This window comes from Hyla sarda, chromosome 7 (genome assembly GCF_029499605.1).
Source record: "Hyla sarda isolate aHylSar1 chromosome 7, aHylSar1.hap1, whole genome shotgun sequence".
Taxonomy (NCBI): Eukaryota; Metazoa; Chordata; class Amphibia; order Anura; family Hylidae; genus Hyla; species Hyla sarda.
In genome coordinates, this window is record NC_079195.1 from 75051153 (window position 1) to 75077653 (window position 26501).

A 26501-nucleotide genomic window follows, 5' to 3' on the forward strand; every position below is an offset into this window, starting at 1 on the left:
CAGTGATTGAATGAATAGACTCAGCAAACAGACTCGGGGACGAAGTGAATGTATGGTGAGTGAGGGCCTGCCTCGGACACGCCCCTTCCTGAGCAGTGAATGTCAGAATGAGTGAGTAGCAGAACAGAGGGATTTGTGAGCCAAATACATAAGAAAGACATGTAAACAATCTGCATGACCTAGAGAGTACTAGCACTAGTGAATGGACAAATGACTTGTTCATTGTGCATTGCCTTTCTTTACATTGAATTTTTATTTATTTATTTTTATTTTTTTGTTTTGACTCTGGGCCGAGGACTGTGGAGAGGGCCGTGCGGACCTTGCTACTTCTATTCCCCTTTTCTCTTTCCTATTCCTTCTTCCACTTTTTTCTATGAAAATGGTGTCTTTATTATAATCGTAACATGGCCGCTTTACCTTGAATCCATAGATTCCTACGTTGCCAAATCTCTGTTGCAATATATGATGCTGGAATTACACAAAGAGAGGATGCAGGGCAACTTATATGTTCAAAAGTTATGATTTTTGTCTTATCTAGGCGGCAATATGTTGCGAGTTTAATACTTCAATGCCTAGCCAAAACATGCTAATTATTGTCGAGACTCATCATTTTTCCATTTTTATCTCTCGCTGTTTTCTCTACATTTATCTTTCTCTTTTCCCTACTTCTTCTCTCTTTTTATTTTATTTTTCCTTTCTCTCATTTTATTTTTTTCATTGTTCGTATTGTTTGTACTGCTTTGTATACATGCATTTCCTTGAAGTGTATTGTTTGTATTTTTGTTTATTGTTATAAAAAAAAAATCTTATAAATAAACAGTAAAAAAAAAAATAAGAATTTCATCATGCATTTATATTAAATGACTATTCATTTCACTGATGGCTCAATGCCGAAATTTTTAGCATGCTGTGGAATTTCATCAAGAGGTGGCATATCAGGTGCCCACCACATGCATGGAGAGATGTTTTTAGATGTTCAGATGTTGAATTGTCGCACATGCAGAACTTGTGTTTATAATCATTCATACAACAGACAAATATATCTGCACTGTACTATGCAAGATAATCTATACCTTCGTGTATGCATGCTGAGGAACATATCATAGGGTAGACAGAAATAGAACAGCATTTAATCCTGGAACCAGGACCTGAGTATGTAGTTGGCATTTAAGATGGGTCACACCTGGCAGAGCCCAAGGGCAGTAATTTACTAGTTTGGAATATTTGGAAAAAATCCCTTTCATAAACTTGTGGAGCACATCCAATGAAGCAAACAGCTCAGAAACAATTTATCTATGAGGCATGCATCATAGAAACAGGTACCGTGTTTCTCCGAAAATACGACCGGGTCGTATATTAATTTTAGTCACAAAAAACACACTAGGGCTTATTTTCAGGGTAGGGCTTATTTATTTATGGGGGGCTGCAGGAGTGTGGAGGATGGGGGGCTGTGGGGGGATGGGGGGCTTTAGCAGTGTGGAGGATGCCGCACCCCCCATCTTACAAACTGCAACAACCCCCCATCCTCCCACAGCCCCCATCCTCCACACTGCTATACAGCCCTTCATCCTCCACACTCCTGCAGCCCCCCCCCATCCTCCACACTGCTACAGCTCCCCATCCTCCCCTTCCCCCATCATCCTCCACACTCCTACAGTGCCCCCCACCCCTCTGCCATAATAAACCAGCACTTCCCCACCTTCATAGCATCCGCAACTGAAGCTGCAGCTCTCGGCGGCGGCGGGATTTCCTTCTGCTGCTTACCGGTAGCAGGCGGGGCAGGGACACGTCCGTGATGTCGGGCGTGCATATGCGCAGACGTTTTAAAGCGAAAGCGTCCCTGCCCCGGCTCATTTAACTTGCCAAGGGACCAGCCAAAGGTGGGGGGGGGGGGGGGGGGTCCACATCGCATTACTGGCGGCCGTGGTCCGTTAGTCGAGTACCCCTGGCCCTAGGTCTTATTTTCGGGGTAGGGCTTATATTGCAGCCCACCCCGATAATCCAGCTAGGGTGTATTTTCGGGGAAACAGCTGGATAGCTGGCCATGTAAGGCTGGGATCCCATTACGTTTTCCCCCATACGGGAGTGCATATGGCACGAAATTTCAATGAGCCGACCGCAGTGAAACGTTTGGTCCAGTCGGCTCATTTTTGCCCCATATGCGCTTTTACAACCGGAACTAAAACCGTGAAATGAATTACATACGGGAGCGCATAGAAAGGCATACGGGAGCGCAAGTTTTTAGCTCTCCCCTGCCGTATGCGCTCCCGTATGGGGAAAAACGTAATGGGAACCCTGCCTACTGCATGCACATACTGGGCAACATGGCTGTTTATGTTAGTCATAGTTTAAAGAAGTACTCCGGTGAAAAACTATTTTCAACTGGTGCCAGAAAGTTAAACGGATTTGTAAATTACTTCTATTAAAAATTCTTAACCCTTCCAGTACTCATCACCTGCTGTATGCTCCACAGGAAGTTCTTTTCTTTTTGAATTTCTTTTGTTCGACCACAGTGCTCTCTGCTGACACCTCTGTCTGTCTCAGGAACTGTCCAGAGTAGGCGCAAACCCCCATAGCAAACCTCTCCTGCTCTTGACAGTTCCCGAGACAGACAGAGGTGTCAGCAGAGAGCACTGTGGTCAGACAGAAAATAACTTCCTGTGGAGCATACAGCAGCATGATGAGTACTGGAAGGGTTAAGATTTTTAAATACAAGTAATTTACAAACCTATAAAAGAGAAAAGGAGTTTCAGCTCACCTGGGGCGTGCACGGCTACCTCCAACCAAAGTAGAAAAAAGTAGAAAAAGGCCAGCACGGCTAAATGAAATCTTCAAAACTTTATTCACGAATCCTCGTTAAAAACCTTCATGGTGGCAGAAAGACACGGACATATACAAAAGTAGAAAAATTGCACAAGATGTTTCGTATCTTTGATGTAGCTTGGGCAGAGGTTTACGTAAACCTCTGTCCAAGCTACATCAAAGATACGAAACATCTTCTAGGTATTATGGATGGATTCACATGGAGCGACTCTCTGTCGTGGATCACCTGCGACATTGAGTCGCTCTATTCATGTATCCCCCAAAATTTGGCTCTGGTTGCCATTTTGGAAATCTAGGATCGTTTTTCAGATTATTCTTTTGATTTAATGCAATTTATTATAGAGGTGGTGGATTATGTTTTGAAGCACAATTATTTTTTGTTTGGCAAGGATTTTTATTTACAGCGCACGGGTGCCTCAATGGGGGCTAAATCTTCACCTGAGTTAGCCAATCTTTATGTTTTTTGGTGGGATGAGCACTTCATTTTTTGTGATCAGAATCGGTTTTCCACATGCCTCTCATGGTACGGGAGGTATGTGGACGACGTGATTATGGTTTGGAAATCCGATCCAAAGGAGGCATTTGCATTCATACAATACATGAATGACAATCATTGTAATTTGAAATTTACATACACATACAGCAAACAGGAGGTTCCCTTCTTGGATCTGTTGTTGCGGGGTAACTCCATAACAAGAAAAGTAGAAATAGAACCCTACCGTAAGGATATTACGGGCAATACTATCTTAAGAGCTGATTCTTGCCATGCTAAGCATACTATTTCTGCCATACCAGTTGGTGAATTGATCCGTATGAAACGGAACAGTTCCTCATCACAAGTGTATCAGAGGGAAGCCGAAAGGGTTTGCACCCGCTTGACAGCGCGTGGATATCCCCCTTGGCTCCTGAATAAAGCCCGGGCTTGGGTCGATCATATGGACCGCAACAGCCTTTTAACAGGTAGGAAATATTCCAGTACTTATGATCAAGTGACTTTTGTCACCACTTATAGTATGGAATTTAATGAAATCAAAAGGATTGTGAACAGACATCTACCTCTACTGGCAGCAGATCCAGTAGTAGGAGAAATTATCAAACCAGGGCTCCGGTTTTCCACCCGACGTGCTCCAACTCTATCAAGCCTGCTTGTTCCTAGTATGGTTTGTGTAGAGGAGGAGCAGTCAACCTGGCTGACAATTAAAGGCTTTCATAAGTGCGGTAGCGCAAGGTGTGTGGTGTGCCCCTATGCAACAAAGGGCAATAAAATAGAAGGTACAATAGATGGTAAAATCCATATGATTCGCGAGTTTATTAACTGTGATAGTACCTTCATAATATATAGAGTCACCTGCACTACTTGCAAAATGGATTGTGTAGGTAGCACTAAACGCACCTTAAAAAAAGAGAATGCAGGAGCATATCAGGCATGCTGCAGGTCCTTTGGTACCTAGCATGTCTAATGTCTCAAAACATTTTTTTCTTAAACATAATTCAGACATATCGTCAGACATATGCGCTTTTATGGCATTGAAAAAATCAAAAGAAGTAAAAGAGGAGGTGATCTTATACGCATTCTTCACAATAGAGAGATTATGTGGATCTATTTGTTGAATTGCACATATCCGCATGGTCTGAATAACAAGACGGACTTAATACTACATTACTAAAAAGTCCATCATTTGTTTTGTTTCTCATAGCTGTTATATAGTCCTATTGGATTTTATATGTGAGCTTTTTAATTATGCATGTATTTTCCTGGTTTTACTTGTGTTGGATTGCACACTGACATAAGATGTCCCTCCCCTTCCTAATGGAAGGGATGGCCTTGTAGTATATAAGGCATTCTCATTTGAGTATTGGCAAGCTATGAGTAAGGGTATAGCAACCTGAAACGCGTCAGCCTTGTTTGGGACTGTTTTTCCATTTGCAATTTTTCTACTTTTGTATATGTCCGTGTCTTTCTGCCACCATGAAGGTTTTTAACGAGGATTCGTGAATAAAGTTTTGAAGATTTCATTCAGCCGTGCTGGCCTTTTTCTACTTTTTTCTAATTTACAAATCTGTTTAACTTTCTGGCACCAGTGGATTTAAAAATAATCGTTTTTCACTGGAGTAAAGGTTGCATCCTATAGGGAAACATTACAGTGGCAAAATATCCACCAACTTACTGAAACTTGCAGGCAGCACTGTATCACCCTAGTCCAAAGTTTCCCAACCAAGATGCCTCCAACTGATGCAAAACTACAACTCCCAGCATGTCCGGACAGCCAAAGGCTGTCCAGGCATGCTGGGAGTGGTTTTGCAACAGCTGGAGGCACTGGTTGAGAAATATTGCCCTAGTCTAAGACTTACATTTTACAATAAACTGCTAGATCTGAGGAGAATTGTGTCTCTTTGAGGAGACCACTAAGTAAGTCTTACAGACAATGCAATGCTCGCTGGAAAAATAAAGTATGCAAAGTAGCTCTTCTATAGAAGAAGAGGTTTTAGTTCTCCATTTGCCACCAACTATTGACGTTGGCCAAGTCCTTTGCACATATGCTTTGTTTTAATAGCATTAGACATAGCTGATAATGAATATCATGCCCCTTGCAGGATTGGTAGTATAGATAAAGTTAGTGCACCATATTAGCTTATGAACCAGGAAACCATGTACACAGTAACAGATACATCCCTCCGATAGTCACCAGGGAGACAAAAAAATACTTTTAAAGAGGTACTCCAGAGAAAAAAATATATCATTTCCAATCGACTGGTGCCAGAAACTTCTACAGATCTGTGAATTACTTATATTTAAACATCTTAATCCTTTCAGTACTGATCAGCTGCTGTATGCTCCAGAGGAAGTTGTGTAGTTCTTTCCAGTCTGACCACAGTGCTCTCTACTGACACCTCTGTCCATGTCAGGAACGGTCTGGGGCAGGAGAGGTTTGCTATGGAGATTTTCTCCTGCTCCAGACCATTTCTGACACAGACAGAGGAGGCAGCAGAGAGCACTGTGATCAGACTGGAAAGAACTACACAACTTCCTCTGGAACATACATCAGCTGATAAGTACTAGAAGGATTAAGATCTTTAAATATTCACAATTCACAAATCTGTAGAACCTTTTTTCTCTAGAGTACCCCTTTAAAGTTTATTATGAAGTAAACTGGAAATGGTTTAAATGGTTTGGTTTTGGATGCCTTCCAAGTGACCGCTCTAGGTTGATGTCCTGAGCCAAATTAGATAATATGTGCATGGAGGGAAAAAAACTTACGCTGACACAAGATTAGGTCAAAATGGTACTTTCTGATTTATTGTATTGTGTACACACAAGTTATATCCTTCAGTAGGGCATAGCACATGTATAAGCATTCTAATTGATTAGCAGACTTCTTTACCTAGGCATTGCATCATATTTTCTGTGCCAAACAGGGTGGTCACACAGGGCGTGATACAGGATGTAACCTCCATTTTAGAAGAATGATCTTTATTTTATATCTATTATATAACAGTTTATGCATACTTAATATATAATATACCTTCGGTGAATGATTTTTAGTTATGGCCAAGTACTATAGAAGCTTACCTGTGACTCATACTGTAGTCTCCGTATAACTTCATCTTTATAGACCAAAAGCTCAGTTGGTGTGTCTTTACAGGGAAATTTAGCCATGTCTTCTCGTCCCTTGCCCAGAGGGAATTCATGAAATTTGTCGGGTTTCAAGAACTCACTCAGGGCGCACACATAGGCATCTCCCCGGAGCAGTGAAATAACAGACCAGGTCACAGGGGCTACAGCCGCCCTCCCTGCTATGGATCCAAATAATAAGAAGGTAGCAGGGATCGAACAGTTCTTTACTGCCCTCTTACGACATTCTGCTACTAGATTCCAAGTGTGGTTATTTAATATGATGCCAATGAGAAACAAGGCAAGGGCAGGCACTCCGATAGCTGCCAGTCCGTACATATAGTTCCTCTCTGGAGAACAAGGGCAGTGGAACGCCACTACGGAGAACAACTCCTGGCTGCCAACCGTTCCCAATGCTACCAGTCCGTTGAATATCATCACATCTCTGCTCTTGAAGAACAGAGAAAAAAACTTTAAGTTTTCAGATATTATGGAGGCCATTCTTCTGTGGTTTCAAGGTCCAGCCAAGAAAAGTGTCCAAACTTTTTACTGCAGAGAAAAGAAAAAAAATTCAACTCAACTAAGAAAACGCTACAATAAAAACTAATGGCGTGATTCTATTAACAGCTTCTGCTGCCATTTCCCCTGTCTGTTTCCTTTTGAGCTCTGCCTACAACTTTTACCAGACATCGGTTTAGAGATAATGTGGTAAAAGGAAACAGAACAAACACAGCCAGCTCTGCATAAAGTAAAGTACAGGAACTATTTAGTTTCATTGCTGATTCCATACAAAACACTCATTCAGAATTTAGGATTCTGGATACAAAGTGGTACGAGTTATAATCAGAATCATATGAATGACCAACAAAAAGCCATGTCTGTGTAGTTACCCAAGCAAGCTTTGTATAGATTTGCCTATAGCAAGGGGTTTTGTATGTATGAATAATTTATACAGCTCATGTATTCATAACAGCAACAAGCGCTACATTTAAGCTGTAAAAAAAACCCTGGTAAAATGCTAAAGACAAGATACATTGTGACCATATAAAAAAAGCACACTGTAGCTCACTTGAGGCTGAATATGTACCCAAAGTTACTGTCGTTGTCTACACCCACGAACACCCAAGATAGGCCAAAAAATAAAATATAAATTTATATATAAGGTGCATAGAGAAAGGAAGATTAGATCCAGTGATTATATTAATAATGGTGTATTTATTATTTATAAAATAACATATGTAACAGCAGAGGTCTAGCGCAGGGCCCTTGGCGCTTATAGCAACCGGGACCCACCGGGTATGATGCGCGCTCTCCTGTGAGCGCATCATACCTTAGGAGCCGCAAATGGATGTGAATGTACGTCCATTTGCGTTAAGGGGTTAAAGTGTGCCTGTCATCAACAAAAACTTTTTATATAACGCAGATAGTACCATTATATGTATATTTGTTATATACATTGGTTAAAAAATATGTATATTTTTGTCCCTGCAGCTATTGCCTGTGTGTCTCTATGAGGAGTCCAAAAACAGGAAGTGAGGGGGGACAGGCAGGGCCCTGTGCACTGCGGACAGGAAGGGCCCTGTGCACTGCGGACAGGCAGGGCCCTGTGCACTGCGGACAGGCAGGGCCCTGTGCACTGCGGACAGGCAGGGCCCTGTGCACTGCGGACAGGCAGGGCCCTGTGCACTGCGGACAGGCAGGGCCCTGTGCACTGCGGACAGGCAGGGCCCTGTGCACTGCGGACAAGCAGGGCCCTGTGCACTGAGGACAAGCAGGGCCCTGTGCACTGAGGACAAGCAGGGCTCTGTGCACTGAGGACAAGCAGGGCTCTGTGCACTGAGGACAAGCAGGGCTCTGTGCACTGAGGACAAGCAGGGCTCTGTGCACTGAGGACAAGCTGGGCTCTGTGCACTGAGGACAAGCTGGGCTCTGTGCACTGAGGACAAGCACGGCTCTGTGCACTGAGGACAAGCAGGGCTCTGTGCACTGAGGACAAGCAGGGCTCTGTGCACTGAGGACAAGCAGGGCTCTGTGCACTGAGGACAAGCAGGGCTCTGTGCACTGAGGACAAGCAGGGCTCTGTGCACTGAGGACAAGCAGGGCTCTGTGCACTGAGGACAAGCTGGGCTCTGTGCACTGAGGACAAGCTGGGCTCTGTACACTGAAGACAATCAGGGCTCTGTACACTGAGGACAAGCAGGGCTCTGTACACTGAGGACAATCAGGGCTCTGTACACTGAGGACAAGCAGGGCTCTGTACACTGAGGACAAGCAGGGCTCTGTACACTGAGGCTCTGTAACATGCTACAGGCTCACACAGCAGGATGACTGACAAGCCAGGAGCCTGCATAGAGCTCTACTTGTCCTGCCATCACTTCCTGTATTTGGACTCCTCACAGACAATAGCTGTAGGGACAGCCCTTTTTCACCACTAAATACACAATTTTTTTTAACCAATGTGTATTATAAATATACATAATTGTATTATTTACATTACATAAAAATAAAAAATAAATTTTGTTGAAGAAAGGTACACTTTAATAAAAAAGACCCCCCCCCCCCCCAAACCCCCCCCCCCCCCCCAAAAAAAAAAAAAAAAAAAAAACAACAACAACCCACAACAACAACAAGTGAACAGGGCCTTATTACTTAGGTGCTGTATGTATGGGGATATTACATGTACACATAGACGTCATCCAACATGTGTATAAGCTCTGGATAACATGCCTAATACTGACTGCTGGGTAATTACACTCTATATTACACCATTTGCCCCTAAGCAGGCAATGAAGCAAGGCTTCTAGGGATATATATGATCAGATATATGATACATTGCAAAGCATACTGTAATTTTTTTTATATAGGCCGCCCATTTCCAGGCATGTCTATTAATGTCCTACCCTAAAGGGAACCTGTTATCTGCCTTTACATTCCAAACTGCTGACACTGTTAGATGCTAAGACAAGGACACATGATATCTTTCATATCTCTGTCTGTGCTTCTATTACATAGAAAAGCCTTTTAATTATTCTGGTGCAAAGTGTCAAAGAGGCGTTCCCAAGTCTCTGAAGTGCCTCCCGCACCCCTCCCCATCCCTGTGTGATTGACAGTCAGGGCTCAACCTCCCAGGACAAGGACATGGATGGGAGTGGGAGCAAGGGGGTGTTCGGCCCTTTTTAAGGATTGGTACCTCACTCTGCTGCCAGTAGTTCAGAAAGGAAAGAGGGGGGCACACAAGTCCCCTACATTCAGCATCGGTGATACATCTTGCCATCTCCCAATGTGGTATAAAAAGGGAAACAAAAAATGAAGAAATTGGACTTCATTGTATCAAGCACTCCCAGCAGTGTGTGTTCTGTATGCACAATGACAGGGAGAGTACTAATATAATATATTATAAGAATGTGGCTGTAGTGAATGGGTCTCACGTAAGGCAATATCAACAGGGTAACGCCCAAGGCCAAGAATTCCCTCTTGTACGTCTCTATACAAAGATGACAGCAAACAAGTAGAAACCTGTTTGTAATACTATCCAGGATATATATTACCTAGAAAGAAGTTAACAAACGGAAAGAGGATTAGAACTAAAGATGTGAAAGCAAAAAATAATACAGAAAAAAAACGTTATGATGTGTAATAAAGGTCACCGAAACCATGACATCGAATTCAGCATGGTATACAAGAGAAATGGAACACAGCCTATTGTAAATGAGTCGGTTAGAAGGCAATGGGTGGGAATCTTTTGGCTAATCATATGTATAAGCATCATACATGACTGAGCAGCGCTCTCCACTCATTCTCTTTGGGGTTTCCACAGATTACACATTTCACCCCCGTTCTCGCAATCAGAGGGTGTCCCAGCGCTTGGACACTGACTGATTAGACAGGTATCCCCTATTCTATGGATAGAGATTAACTTTTCAATGTGGGATAAACCCTTTTAAAATGCAACGGTATCAGCACAAAATAGCAAGAAATATAATTGCAAAGATGAGAATTAATATGTAATCAGAAATAGACCATAAACCATCTCTAAGGCTGCATTCACACTGCCGTCTAGACCCGTCCCGTTTTTCTCCAATCAAAAATAAAAAGGGACAATAACGGATGCAAATGGATGTTATTGTTTAGTTAATAAACCCCCAAAAATTTTTTTGTTTGTTTTGAGCATGCTCAGAAGTAAAAACAGATAGAAAAACAGATTGAAAAAACGGATGCAAACGGACATTAAAGGCTCATCCGTTTTCCATAGACTTAAATATTAAATTTACTGTATTAGTTTTTTCTTCCTCTTTTTTTTTAAATTTATTTATTTTTTATTTTTTTGTTTGTTTTCTCCCGTAAAAAAAACCCAACAGAAATGAGTAGAGATGAGCGAATTTACAGTAAATTCGATTCGTCACGAACTTCTCGGCTCGGCAGTTGATGACTTTCCCTGCATAAATTAGTTCAGCCTTCAGGTGCTCCTGTGGGCTGGAAAAAGTGGATACAGTCCTAGGAGACTCTTTCCTAGGAATGTATCCACCTTTTCCAGCCCACCGGAGCACCTGAAGGCTGAACTAATTTACGCAGGAACAGTCATCAACTGCCGAGCCGAGAAGTTCGTGACGAATCTAATTTACTGTAAGTTCGCTCATCTCTAGAAATGAGCGCAGACGGGTGCAAACGGATGTGAAAGGATTGTAAAAAAAAAAATAATGGGATTATTTCACAACCGTTTGTAATCCGTTTACAAGCAACAACAACGGAACCTAAACAGGGGGGAAAAAACGGGGACAGACGACCATGTAAACGCACCCTTACTGCAGTATTTCCCAACCATAGTGCCTCCAGCTGTTGCAAAATTACAACTCCCAGCATGCCCGGACAGCCTTTGGCTGTCCGGGCATGCTGGGAGTTGTAGTTTTGCAGCAGCTGGAGGCACCCTGGTTGGGAAACACTGGCTTACTGTCTGTTGAAGCATTGATCTCTGCTTATGTTAGGTTTTGGTAGAAAGCAGGGAATCCAAAGTAGAAATTACTACACTGGGGTATGGGGTGTTGGCTGCAAAAGGATGCTTGCGATAGTGAATAAGAAAATGTAAGCCACAATACCACTTTAAAGGAGGGGAACTGCAGAACTGTGGTGTTTGTATGCTGTTAATTGCAATCGGGCCATGCTGGGAGTTGTAGTTTTGCAACAGCTAGAGATACACTGTTTGGAAAACACTGGCTTACTGTCTGGTGAAGCATTGATCTCAGCTTACTGTCTGGTGAAGCATTGATTTAAGCCACAATACCCCTTTAAATGAGGGGAACTGCAGAACTGCTGCAAGTGGTGGAATTAGGATAATACTGGTTCACTGTGGTATTTTGTGCTGAACTGTGGTGTTTGTATGCTGTTAGTTGCCATCGGGCCATGCTGGGAGTTGTAGTTTTGCAACAGCTAGAGATACACTGTTTGGAAAACACTGCTATAGTCGGTGCAGAGGCTGCTGTTGCTCATTCTGTCCCATATAAGACCAGTCCTACAACAGAAAACTACTTGAAACTGAGGTGCTTCAATCTACCCCTCTGATAGGGGACAGAGAAGAACATGATTTAAAAATAGACACTATGGGGGAGATTTATCAAAACTTGTGTAGAGTAAACATTGCTTGATTTTTGAAAGGGCCTCTTAAAAAAAAAAAAAAAAAAAAACCAATCTGGTTGCTATGGGGAACTGGTAAACTTTCCCTCGACACAGGTTTTGATAAATCTCCCCTTATCTTTCCAAAAAGCAGTTCCTTCATATAGAAGAAATCAGACCCCTGCGTGAACATACTTAAATGGGCACTGTCCCTTTAAAAACTTTTGACATGTTGTAGAGACACATCAAAAGTTTTCATTGGTCCAGGTCTGAGCATTCAGACCATGACCAGTAGCTAGAACTAGCTGGAAGAAGAGAAAGACAAACTTACAAAGTACGTCTATGGTATTGTCTATGTCAGGCCCCTTTCACACTGCCGTTGCCCCCCCAACCCCTCCCCAGGTCGAGAACGGACATAAGTCTTTTTTTTTTTTTGTGTGTGTGACTTTAACAGGCAATGGGCAACAACGGGTCCCGGTGCCTCCCATTTACTATTATGGGGGCCGCTGGGCACCGTTGTTTTTTTTTACGGGAATAGCGGGAGTAAAAGACGGCACAAGCAGTAATTTTTCTCGTGCTATTCCCCTGGGCTCCACCAACGTCCGTCACACTGCCGTGTACTAATAGCAGTGTGAAAGAAGCCTTAGCTGCCCTTTTCTCCTCACTTATCCTAACAATTGGTGGACGTCTGAACACTCAGAACCCCTGTCTGATTAAAGCTTTCGACATGTCTCTAGGACATGGTTCTATTTTTTTCTTCTTCTTTTTTTTTAAAGCAACAAGTACACTTTAAAGCGGAGAACCACAGGTTTATAATAACACTCTTTCAAATCCATGATGTATTTTTCCAATGTTATAATCAGTTATGGCAATGTTAGGCTCTCCTCTTCCCAGCTGGAACTAGACCATGGAATGCAGGCTGGAATGAGCCAGGCTTCCTCTCTATGTATTTAGTCACTTGGGGTATATGAGACCTTCAATAGGAGCCCAGGTAAAAAGAGACAGTAACATGAAAAGTAACTGTAATCATTGAATGATACATAGTTGCAGTAATTTAAGGGCTACATCATGTATTTACAAATAGTACAGAATAGAATCTAATAGATACACAATGGCCCTCATTTACTATTCTAAACCCGACTTGTTTTGTCAGGTTTTTTTGTCGCATCTTTGTCTGCGACATATCGCAGATACCGTGCGCCAGTCTGCGACACGATGCAACATTTTTTCCTGACGGACCCAATGTGGAGTCTCCCAAACCCGAAAAAGGGGCGTAACCTGACATTTCTGAGCTTTCCCACGTATTTATAAAGGTTTCCAACCCGAATTTGTTGAATTGTTGTGGATTTTTTCCCCGACAACTCAGAGGAGTTGGAAACCAAAACCAACAAAACCCACGTGCAACAAACAGGATGCGACATAATAATAAATATTAGGGGAAAAAAGCAGTCGGGTAAGAAAGCAACATAGACTTACAACCCGATTTTCTAAGTAAATGAGGGCCATTGTCTTTACCAATAGTACAGAATAGATTAGCACAGAATAGACTACAAATTTTTTTTATTTACCAATAGTACATAATAGATTCCAATAGATACACGATGTAATTACCAATAGTACAGAATATACTACAATAGAAACATGATGTATTTACTAATAGCACAGAATATAATCTTATAGATACCCAATGTATTTACCAATAGTACAGAATATAATCTTATAGATACATAATGTATTTACAAATAGTACAGAACATTCCATTAAAAACAATCTCCACATTTGTTAATTTCCCCCAAGAGCAAATGTTATTAATGGCAACAAGTATAATGTGTAAAGCCAATGGCAGGATGGTCAGCCCTTCTGCCACATGTGCAGCTCTCCAGCCAGCACAGCTCATGTATCCAGAGAAGGTTCCTGGAAAGCCCCTGCTCCCTGGTGGTCTGTATGGAGGCTGGGGGTCTATAGTAAGAAGGTCAGCACTTACAGTCACTCCAGAGGGTCTTCAGCTTTCTGCAAACAACATCCAAGGAGCCTCCTCCACCTCCTCACAGCCCGGGCGGGGACACTGCTCAGGACTCCTCCAAGGGTGTGTACTGAGTACTGAGGGGATGACACGTGACCTGAGGGGCTCCAGCCAAAAAAAAGCCAACCAGGATGGGAGAGATTTTCTGCTCCTTTCTTCACCACAAGCTTCAGCTTTACCAACTCTATATACTGTGCAGACTTTGTAGCCTTCAAACTTCTCTATTCTATTCCTGTCCTTCAGTGGTCTCCAAACTGTGGACCTCCAGATGTTGCAAAACTACAAATCCCAGCATGCCAGATAGTGGTTGGCTGTCCCAGCAGGCTGGGAATTATAGTTTTGCAATATCGTATGGGCCACAGTTTGGAGACCACTGTGTTAAGTACAGGGTTTCTTAACCAGGGTGCCTCCAGCTGTTGCAAAACTACAACTTCCAGCATGCCCAGATAGTGGTTGGAAACACACAACTGTTGTTTCCAAGGTTTAGTAATTAAAGCGCAACTGTCACAAATTTTTACCTCCAGACTACTACCAATATAGTACTGATGTCTGAGCATCGCTAGTTAACTACTCATGGGTTTTACAGTATACAGCCATTTATATAAACAGCTGAATACGTCAGGAGCCATTTACTTACTGGTCAGGGGTAGAGATGAGCGAACTTACAGTAAATTCGATTCGTCACGAACTTCTCGGCTCTGCAGTTGATGGCTTTTCCTGCATAAATTAGTTCAGCTTTCCGGTGCTCCGGTGGGCTGGAAAAGGTGGATACAGTACTAGGAGACTCTTTCCTAGGAATGTATCCACCTTTTCCAGCCCACCGGAGCACCTGAAGGCTGAACTAATTTACGCAGGAAAAGTCATCAACTGCCGAGCCGAGAAGTTTGTGACGAATCGAATTTACTGTAACTTCGCTCATCTCTAGTCAGGGGTCCTGTACAGCATCTTCTTTATTCTGAAGCTCGGCCTCCAATGATGCTATAGTCACTAGAGGCAGGTGTGATGAGGGCAGATGGATTTACCCTAGGGCAGAGGGCATTAACCCCTTGTGTTCGTAACGCCCGGGCATGATTTAACCTCTTCACCACCTGAAGGTATACAGCTGGATCCTGGGCTAGGCACGGGGGCAAATAATGACTCCGACGCCAAGTTACAGAACGACAGCTGTACTGAGGTAGACAGGTGTAACAGTTACCAAAAGGTATATGACAAGTTATATACATTACATTTAGAGATGAGCAAATTTTTGAAAAAATTGATTTGGCCCATTCGCCGAATTTTCCTAAAAAATTAAAAACAGCTATTTCTGGCCTACAGAGAGCCTCAATAGGGGTGTAGAACACTTTGCTTTGGCCTAACATGCATAAGGAGTGTGCTGTGTTAGTGAAATAATACTGTTATTCAGTATGACATGCAGATTACAGGCATCGCTACTAGAATCACTGCCGCAGAGCGTCTGGATGTGGCAGATTTTTTATGTAATTTGTATTTAATTAAATTTTAATTGATTTACATATTTTGATTACCCATTCTGGTGAGCATCGAGCTGGCGGCCCGCCGCGAGGTGAGCTACCACCTGTTCAAGACCCTGCCTCTCAGCACACCCCCATACTCTGAGTGTCTACTTGAAAAGGGGGGGACTGCAGTACCAGCAACTTGGACAGGAGCACATTCAGCTTCTGTGCCATTGGATAAGTGGGCGCATAATACTAGTAGTGGCTGCAGTGAAAAAGCTCGTACTTGTATCTTAAAATCGAGCTGGCGGTCATACGCCAGGAGAGATACCACCTGTTCCAGCCCCTGCCTCCCAGCACCCCCCTGATTGTGAAAGTGTGAATGTATCATTTAATCAGTTATGTTTCATTGTTATCATTCCAAGCTGTTTCATTGTATTTTTGTGATAATTCCACAGATAATATGACGTCGATGACCATAGGGCCTCAGTCTTGAAAAGATTATATCGATTTTTTAAATTTAAATTTAAGATCTATATTAGATTCCCAAGTTTTTTTTCCGTGCTTTTACTTAGAACTAATACTGCATACAGAGCCTAGAGCAGCATGAAGAGACCATAATCTGGCAGAATGGCACAGCCTGGAATTGGTGGCAGCAAGAGAAGACCATATAGTGGCTGAATGACAGACTGGAGTTGGCGGCAGCATGAGGAGACAATAGAGCGTCATAAACCTTAAGATTAAAGATGAATTTTAAAATTTGAATTGAAGATTTATGGTAGCTAGTGCTACCATAAAATTTTTTAGGTAATGTCCCAGGTCCAGCAGCATCAGTAAACCATATAGTGGATGAATGGCACAGCCTGGAGTTGGCGGCAGCATGAGTAGAACATATAGTGGCTCAATGACAAAGCCTGGAGTTGGTGGCAGATGAGGAGACCATATAGTGGCTCAATGGCACAGCCCGGAGTTGGTGGCAGATGAGGAGACCATATAGTGGCTGAATGGCAGAGCCTGTAGTTGGCAGCAGTATGAGTAGAACATATAGTGGCTGAATCGCACAGCCTGGAGTTGGCGGCAGATGAGGAGACCATATAGTGGCTGAATGGCACAGCCTGGAGTAGGTGGCAGCATGAGTAGAACATATAGTGGCTTAATGGCACAGCCTGGAGTTGGCGGCAGCATAAGTAGAACATAAAGTGGCTGAATGGCACAGCCTGGAGTTGGCGGCAGATGAAGAGACCATATTGCGGCTGAATGGCACAGCCTGGAGTTGGCGGCAGCATGAGTAGAACATATAGTGGCTGAATGGCACAGCCCGGAGTTGGCGGCAGATGAAAAGACCATATAGTGGCTGAGTGGCACAGCCTTGAGTTGGCGGCAGATGAGGAGACCATATAGTGGCTGAATAGCACAGCCTGGAGTTGGCGGCAGCATGAGTAGAACATATAGTGGCTGAATGGCACAGCCTGGAGTTGGCGGCAGATGAAAAGACCATATAGTGGCTGAGTGGCACAGCCTTGAGTTGGCGGCAGATGAGGAGACCATATAGTGGCTGAATGGCACAGCCTGGAGTTGGCGGCAGCATGAGTAGAACATATAGTAGCTGAATGGCACAGCCTGGAAATGTCAGCAGATGAGGAGACCATATAGTGGCTGAATGGCACAGCCTGGAGTTGGTGGCAGCATGAGTAGAACATGGCACAGCCTGGAGTTGGTGGCAGCATGAGTAGAACATATAGTGGCTGAATTGCACAGCCTGGAGTTAGCGCCAGCATGAGTACAACATATTGTGATAGTGGCTGCGTTGCACAGCCTGGAGATGGGGGCAGCATGAGTAGAACATATAGTGGCTGAGTGGCACAGCCTAGAGTTGGCAGCAGATGAGGAGGCCATATAGTGGCTGAATGGCACAGCCTGGAGTTGGCGGCAGCATAAGTAGAACATATAGTGGCTTAATGGCACAGCCTGGAGTTCACGGCATATGAGGAGACCATATAGTGGCTGAATGACACAGCCTGGATTTGGCGGCAGCATGACTAGAACATATAGTGGCTGAATGGCACAGCCTGGAGTTGGCGGCAGCATGAGTAGAATATATAGTGGCTGAATGACACAACCTGGAGTTGGCGGTAGATGAGGAGACTGTATAGTGGCTGAATGGCACAGCCTGGAGTTGGCGGCAGCATGAGTAGAACATATAGTGGCTGAATGGTACAGTCGGGAGTTGGCTGCAGATGAGGAGACCATATAGTAGCTGAATGGCTCAGCCTGGAGTTGACGGCAGCATGACTAGAACATATAATGACTGAATGGCACAGACTGGAGTTGGCGGCAGCATGAGTAGAACATATAGGGGCTGAATGGCACAGCCTGGAGTTTGTGGCAGATGAGGAGACCATATAGTAGCTGAATGGCTCTACCTGGAGTTGACGGCAGCATGACTAGAACATATAGTGGCTGAATGGCACAGACTGGAGTTGGCGGCAGCATGAGTAGAACATATAGGGGCTGAATGGCACAGCCTGGAGTTTGTGGCAGATGAGGAGACCATATAGTGGCTGAATGGCACAGCCTGGAGTGGGCTGCAGATGAGGAGACCATATAGTGGCTGAATGGCACAGCCCGGAGTTGGTGGCAGCATGAGTAGAACATATAGTAGCTGAATGGCACAGCCTGGAAATGGCAGCAGATGAGGAGACCATATAGTGGCTGAATGGCACAGCCTGGAGTTGGTGGCAGCATGAGTAGAACATATAGTGGCTGAATGGCACAGCCTGGAGTTGGCAGAAGATGAGGAGACCATATAGTGGCTGAATGGCACAGCCTGGAGTTGGCGACAACATGAGTAGAACATATAGTGGTTGAATGGCACAGCCTGGAGTTGGCGGCAGCATGAGTAGAACATATAGTGGCTGAGTGGCACAGCCTGGAGTTGGCGGCAGATGAGTAGAACATATAGTGGCTGAGTGGCACAGCCTGGAGTGGGCTGCAGATGAGGAGACCATATAGTGGCTGAATGGCACAGCCTGGAGTTGGCAGCAACATAAATAGAACATATCGTGGCTGAATGGCACAGACTGTAGTTGGTGGCAGCATGAGTAGAACATATAGTAGCTGAATGGCACAGCCTGGAAATGGCAGCAGATGAGGAGACCATATAGTGGCTGAATGGCACAGCCTGGAGTTGGTGGCAGCATGAGTAGAACATATAGTGGCTGAATGGCACAGCCTGGAGTTGGCAGAAGATGAGGAGACCATATAGTGGCTGAATGGCACAGCCTGGAGTTGGCGACAACATGAGTAGAACATATAGTGGTTGAATGGCACAGCCTGGAGTTGGCGGCAGCATGAGTAGAACATATAGTGGATGAATGGCACAGCCTGGAGTTGGTGGCAGCATGAGTAGAACATATAGTGGCTGAGTGGCACAGCCCGGAGTGGGCGGTAAATGAGGAGACCATGTAGTGGCTGAATGGCAAAACCGGGATTTGGCCGCAGCATCAGTAGAACATATAGGGGCTGAATGGCACAGCCTGGAGTTGGCGGTAGCATGAGGAGACCATATGGTGACAGAATGAGATAGCCTGGAGATGGCAGCAGCAGCATCAGGAGTCCTGAAAGTGACCCGGTGACAGAGTGGTGCGGTGGGTGGCAATACCAGTACCTGTGACGAAGGTGGGTGAAAAAAGGTCTCATGTGGAGGAATGTTTGTAATTGGGGAGCAGCGCCTTAAATCTGTTTTGCAATATCCATATTTGTGAAGTGTTTGTGTGGCACCATGGTCAATCTACTCTGATGCATCAGGCATGGGTGGGTGGAAATCCTGGCTGATCCATGCCTGATTCATCTTCACAAAGGTCCGTCTCTCCACATTTTTCGTGGTCAGACGAGTTCCACATGTGGTGACTATGGCCCCCGCCCAGGGGTCAAGTCCTGGAAATAAAAGTGTGGGTTCCAGGCTTCTTACAGGCCGCAGGCATACAGCTGCCTATGGTTTAACGGAGTTTAGTAACAGGGCAAGACTCATTGCTCAGTCACAGATATTAGCTGTAAACACATTATTTTATAACAGGTTAGCATACAGTTATATCAGGTGACTCGCGAGTGACGTCTTCTCTGATCAGAGTCGGTTACCTTCCTTTTTTTTCTCCATCTTGCCCAGAATGTCATGAAAATTCATTCCAGACACAACTCGTCTCCACAGAATCTGCAAGACAAACATTTTAGGCTCCTCACTTTTCCAGCATCTATAGTGCCCCAAACAGTAATAATGCCCCCCTGTAGAGTGACCAGCCCTCCTGTATAGCCCCTATATGGCAGTAGGCCCTGACCGAAGTTAGGTACCATCACAGTCCAACTCCACAGTCGTGGCTGTTCTGCTCCTCATTGGCGGGCAGCAGAGAGCCCGGTGTATTCTAGCAGACGTGTCTCAGCACATCTACTCCCAGTAGCCATTACTCTGTTAAAGTAGGAGAGGGCGGCTGCATTCCTAATGTGGTGGTGGCCCTGGGTGACTGTCACTCAAGAGTACACACTGTAACAAATTACCTTTCTCATAACAAACTGTAACAAACCCTTCATAGAATTAAGAAGTCACATAAATTCACATAAAGTCTTGAAGTCACATGAATTTAACTTTTTTTGTGTTTTGATTTTTTTCACCTTGCTTTCTAAGAGCTATAACTCATTTTGCCACCCACAGACCGATATGAGGCTTATTTTTGCACCAATTGTACTTTGTAATGATATCACTCATATTAGTCTGAAATCTATGGCGCATCTAAAAATATATATAATTTGTGAGAGAAATTGAAAAGAAAATTGCAATTTTTGCAACGTTTTTTTTTTGGGGGGGGGGGGGGAGGGTTTGTTTATTTGGAGTGCACTTTATGGTAGAAAATATATCCCACTTTTATTCTGTGGGTCGATATGATTAAAACGATACCCATGCCCACATGCTTTTCTATTATTGTACGGCTTTTTAAAAAAAAAGTCAAGCATTTAAAAAAAATATATATATTGGATTCTGACCTCTATAACTTTTTTAATTTTCTCTATACTGGGCTGTATGAGGGCTCATTTCTTGGGCCGTGATCTGTAATGTTCATCAGTACCACTATTGCACCTAAAAGTCTTTTTGATCACTTTTATATTCAATTTATTCTGGGTTGTGATGTGGACATCACCGTTCGCCATATGGGATCATAAACATTATATTTTAAATAATTTGGATATTTTCACGTGCAGTAATACCAAATATGCAGGGCTTTTTATTTATTTTTATTTAAAAAATAGAAAAAAGGAATGACTTAAATATTTATTAGGGGAGGGGCTTATGTGTGTTTAAAATAAATAAATAAATAAATAAACATTTTTATTAGTTTACTTTCACTTTTTTAGGTCTCCCATAGGAAACTTTTACATGCAATCTGATTGCTTACACTGAGTAATGCTGTGCTGTTGCATAGCAGATAACAGTACTCAGTGTTATTGGTGAACTGCTAGTACAGCCTGGCTCAGCAGGCTCTATCAGCAGGTTGAAGCCAGGACCCACACAGAGCAGGTGAGAGGACCTCTGACAGGTGAGCAAACTGATTGGACCCCCCCCCCATACATGTTGCGAGGTAGCCAATCGGTTTAGGGGGACAGTGATTGCGGACGGTGCTTAAGTGTCATGATTACGGACGGCACCTAAGGGGTTAATGAAGGAGAGCAGCAAGAACGCTGTTCTCCTGACAGCTCCTGCACTCGCTCCATAGTTGGTCTGTTGCTCAGGATGTAAGTGTACTTCCTAGTGCATTAAGTACCAGGGCACCAAGATGTATATTTACCTCCAATGGGGAGATTTAATAAAACCTGTACAGAGGATAAGTTGACCAGTTGCCCCTAGCAACCGAGCAGATCGCTCCTTTATAGTTTAAAAAGGCCTCTGAAACATGAAATAAGAGATCTGATTGGTTGCTATCGGCAACTGCTCCACTTTTCCTCTGCACACGTCTTTATATATCTCCCCAATGTTCTTCAGGGGTTATCATTCTGATAATACACTGTAACAAAAACCTCCTTATGTCCCTATCATCACGATAACACACTGTAACAAACCTCCTCCTCATGTAATCTCCTTACTACTGGGTGACACACTGTAACAAACCCCTCCTCATGTAATCTCCCTACTACTTGGGTGACACACTGTAACAAACCTCCTCCTCATGTAATCACCTTACTACTGGGGTGACACACTGTAACAAACCCCCTTCTCATGTAATCTTCTTACTACTGGGGTGACACACTGTAACAAGCCCTCTCCTCATGTAATCTCCTTACTACTGGGGTGACACCCTGTAACAAACCTCCTCCTCGGGTAATTTATTTTCTACTGGGGTGACACACTGTAACAAACCTTCTCCTCATGTAATCTCCTTACTACTGGGGTGACACCCTGTAACAAACCTCCTCCTCATGTAATCTCTTTTCTACTGGGGTGACACACTGTAACAAACCTCATCCTCATGTAATCTCCTTACTACTGGGGTGACACGCTGTAACAAACCTTCTTCTCAAGTAATCTCCTTACTACTGTGGTGACACACTAACAAACCTTCTTCTCATGTAATCTTCTTACTACTGTGGTGACACACTGTAACAAACCTCCTCCTCATGTAATCTTCTTACTATTGGGGTGCAACACTGTAACAAACCTTCCCCTCATGTAATATCCTTACTACTGGGGTGACACACTGTAACAAACCTCCTCCTCATGTAATCTCCTTACTACTGGGGTGACACACTGTAACAAACCTCCTCCTCATGTAATCTTTTTACTACTGGGGTGACACTGTAACAAACCTCCTCCTCATGTAATCTCCTTACTATTGGGGTGACACACTGTAACAAAACCTCTCCTCATGGAATCTCCTTACTACTGGGGTGACACACTGTAACAAACCTCCTCCTCATGTAATATTTTTACTACTGGGATGACACACTGTAACAAACCTCTCCTCATGTAATCTTCTTACTACTGGGGTGACACACTGTAACAAACCCCTCCTCATGTAATCTCCTTACTACTGGGGTGCCACACTGTAACAAACCTCATCCTCATGTAATCTCCTTACTACTGGGGTGACACACTGTAACAAACCTCCTCCTCATGTAATCTCCTTACTACTGGGGTGACACACTGTAACAAACCTCCTCCTCATGTAATCTTTTTACTACTGGGGTGACACTGTAACAAACCTCCTCCTCATGTAATCTCCTTACTATTGAGGTGACACACTGTAACAAAACCTCTCCTCATGGAATCTCCTTACTACTGGGGTGACACACTGTAACAAACCTCCTCCTCATGTAATATTTTTACTACTGGGATGACACACTGTAACAAACCTCTCCTCATGTAATCTTCTTACTACTGGGGTGACACACTGTAACAAACCCCTCCTCATGTAATCTCCTTACTACTGGGGTGCCACACTGTAACAAACCTCATCCTCATGTAATCTCCTTACTACTGGGGTGACACACTGTAACAAACCTCCTCCTCATGTAATCTCCTTACTACTGAGGTGACACACTGTAACAAAACCTCTCCTCATGTAATCTCCTTACTACTGGGGTGACACACTGTAACAAACCTCCTCCTCATGTAATCTTTTTACTACTGGGGTGACACACTGTAACAAACCTCTCCTCATGTAATCTTCTTACTACTGGGGTGACACACTGTAACAAACCCCTCCTCGTGTAATCTCCTTACTACTGGGGTGACACACTGTAACAAACCTCCTCCTCATGTAATCTCCTTACTATTGGGGTGACACACTGTAACAAAACCTCTCCTCATGTAATCTCCTTACTACTGGGGTGACACACTGTAACAAACCTTCTCCTCATGTAATCTTTTTACTACTTGGGTGACACACTGTAACAAACCTCTCCTCATGTAATCTTCTTACTACTGGGGTGACACACTGTAACAAACCCCTCCTCATGTAATCTCCTTACTACTGAGGTGCCACACTGTAACAAACCTCATCCTCATGTAATCTCCTTACTACTGGGGTGACACACTGTAACAAACCTCCTCCTCCTCATGTAATCTCCTTACTACTGGGGTGACATGCTGTAACAAACCTCCTCCTCATGTAATCCTTTTACTACTGTGGTGACACACTGTAACAAAACCTCTCCTCATGTAATATCCTTACTACTTGGGTGACACACTGTAACAAACCTCCTCTTCATATAATCTCCTTACTACTGGGGTGACACACTGTAGCAAACCTCCTCCTCATGTAATCACCTTACTACTGTGGTGACACACTGTAACAAACCTCCTCCTCATGTAATCTCCTTACTACTGGGGTGACACACTGTAACAAACCTCCACCTCATGTAATCTCCTTACTACTGTGGTGAAACACTGTAACAAACCTCCTCCTCATGTAGTCTCTTTACTACTGTGGTGACACACTGTAGCAAACCTCCTCCTCATGTAATCACCTTACTACTGTGGTGACACACTGTAACAAATCTCCTTCAATGTAATTACCTTCCTGGAGTGAAATGTGACCTCTCCTCCAGTTCAGCCCCGCCTCCTCCACAGCATCACACAGGTCCTTCAGTCTTTCCTCTCCTCCACAGCTAAGCTCCGCCCCCAACATATAATGGTGACATCATCACAGGTCCTAGATCTCCAGCATCTAGCAGTCCTGTCCAGGGGAGGAGATGGAGGAAGGGTAAGAACAGAGGTCGGTCCTGCAGGACTAATGCAACAGGGACGGCGCTCCTCCTCTGGAAAAAGCAAAGGAACGCTGTTCCTGTGTGTTCCTGCAGGACTCGATCCCTGCCCCCGCCGCACTCAACAACCGCTCTGATGGCACACTATTGGCTGGGCAGGACAGCTTTTTCATAGCAAACTCTGCTAGTTGCGGCCCCAAATCAAGTTTGGCTGCCCAGAAGTCCAGCGGATCTTCAAGGTGTGTTGGTATGGTCATGTCGGGGTATGCCACCCCCTGCTGGTTCAGGTCCTGATCCAGGTCTAACTGCTGCTGATGAGTTGCTTCACTATGCGGGTGAAGAAAGCTACTCATCAGCGACTGTAGACTCAGGCTGCTGCTGATGGAGCTGGTACTGCTCCTGCCACCCCTCCCCTCGCCAGCAGCCATTGCAGTGGATGGTGAGCACAGAGGGCCCCCCGAGTCAAACCTGCGAGCAGATGGGCGATGGTGCAGATAGGCATCGGCCAACTAACTACGTAGGATGTCTCTGTAGTAGGTCAGTTTGTCCTCCCCTTCAGTGTGTGTAAAAAAGGCCCCAATTTTGTGGCGGTAGCGAGGGTCCAATAAGGTGGAGAGCCAGAAATCATCCCGCTGCCGAATGTTGACTATTCGGTGGTCACTACGCAAGCAAGTGAGCATGCATCATGCCATTTGTGCAAGTGACTCGGAGGGACTCCCTGCCTCCATCTCCACTGCATACTACCACGGTGTGTCTGGATCCTCTGTCTCGCCTTCCTCATAACCCTCTAGCTCCTCTGGCTGCTCCTGCTCCTCTTCTCCTGTCAGATTACAAGAAAAACTGTCCATTCGGGGAAACCTAAACTGTGCTCCACTGTGCCCCTCCCCCTCCTCCTCCTTTAGTTCAGCTCCCACAGGGCTCATGTGGCCTTGAGATGTAGGCACCACTTTTCCATTGTTTTGACCAGACATCGTTTCCAACACGCGTTGTAGGTAATGAAGCAGTGCAAGGGCATTGTTCATCCTGTAATCCTCAAAGGGCCTGAGCAAACGGCAGTTACACAGGGGAGTCCCCCTATCCTCTTGGATCATCAAGAACTTGGTGATGGCTTTTCTCTGTTTGCATAGTCAGTCCACCATATGGAGGGTGGAATTCCAACATGTGGCAACGACACAAATCAGACTATGTTGGGGGATACCGTTCTGACACTGCAGCTAAAGGAGGGTGTGCTTTGCGGTGTACGAGTGGCTGAAGTGCATGCAAAGCTTCCTTCCCATTGTTAGGATGTTTTGCAAATGGGGGGAACACTTCAGGAACCGCTTGACAACCAGATTGAACACGTGTGCCATGCAGGGCTCATGGCTCAGGCTTCCTTGTCGCAGCACAGACAAGATGTTCTTCCCGTTGTCGGTCACCATGGTTCCCATTTCCAGTTTTCGTGGAGTAAGCCATGCTCCGATTTCTTTATGAATGACTTTTAGCAGTTCCTCCCCATGTGAAGAACAGTGTGACACCACTGTGCCCTGCACACATGGTATTGTGATAGCTTGGGGGTGTAGGGTGTAGGTGGTGTAGCTGTGCAGTGATGAAAGGGTGTTGTATTAACCCTTAACTGTCGTGACGCCTGGGTGCGGGTTCTTCCTCAGTATATACAATACAGACCAAAAGTTTGGATACACCTTCTCATTCTAAGTTTTCTTTATTTTCATGAGTATGAAAATTGTAGATTCACACTGAAGGCATCAAAACTATGAATTAACACATGGAATTATATACATAACAAAAAAGTGTGAAACAATTAAAAATATGTCATATTCTAGGTTCTTCAAAGTAGCCACCTTTTGCTTTGATTACTGCTTTGCACACTCATTCTCTTCATGAGCTTCAAGAGGTATCCACCTGAAATGGTCTTCCAACAGTCTTGAAGGAGTTCCCAGAGATGCTTAGCACTTGTTGGACCTTTTGCCTTCACTCTACGGTCCAGCTCACCCCAAACCATCTCAATTGGGTTCAGGTCCGGTGACTGTGGAGGCCAGGTCATCTGGAGCAGCACCCCATCACTCTCCTTCTTGGTCAAATAGCCCTTACACAACCTGGAGGTGTGTTTGGGGTAATTGTCCTGTTGAAAAATAAATGATGGTCCAACTAAATGGAAACCGGATGGAATAGCATGCCGCTACAAGATGCTGTGGTAGCCATGCTGGTTCAGTATGCCTTCAATTTTGAATAAATC

The 26501-nt window shown here is 44.3% G+C and overlaps 1 protein-coding gene and 1 long non-coding RNA gene across 9 annotated transcripts in view; one reads left to right on the top strand and one right to left on the bottom strand.

The window, feature by feature from the left end:
* The window catches only part of CALHM2 (calcium homeostasis modulator family member 2), a 76908-nt gene that overhangs the window by 11750 nt on the left and 38657 nt on the right, over nt 1-26501 (bottom strand). For 5 of the 8 annotated variants that reach the window (XR_008846164.1, XM_056529679.1, XM_056529677.1 and 2 more), the window contains one exon: nt 6395-6985. Coding sequence is in view for 7 of the 8 variants with exons in the window: in XM_056529679.1 (XP_056385654.1) it covers nt 6395-6937 (543 nt within the window). In the remaining variant the exon portion in view is untranslated. Of the gene's footprint in view, nt 1-6394; nt 6986-14027; nt 14110-19657; nt 19714-24080; nt 24100-26501 lie in introns of those variants that run through there. The other 3 variants (XM_056529683.1, XM_056529682.1, XM_056529678.1) reach the window with 3 other exon arrangements.
* LOC130281927 (uncharacterized) overlaps nt 24155-26501 on the top strand; it is a 69907-nt gene continuing 67560 nt past the window's right edge. Inside the window, exon 1 of the long non-coding RNA XR_008846166.1 lies at nt 24155-24267. This is a non-coding gene — a long non-coding RNA (uncharacterized LOC130281927). The remainder of the gene's footprint in view (nt 24268-26501) is intronic.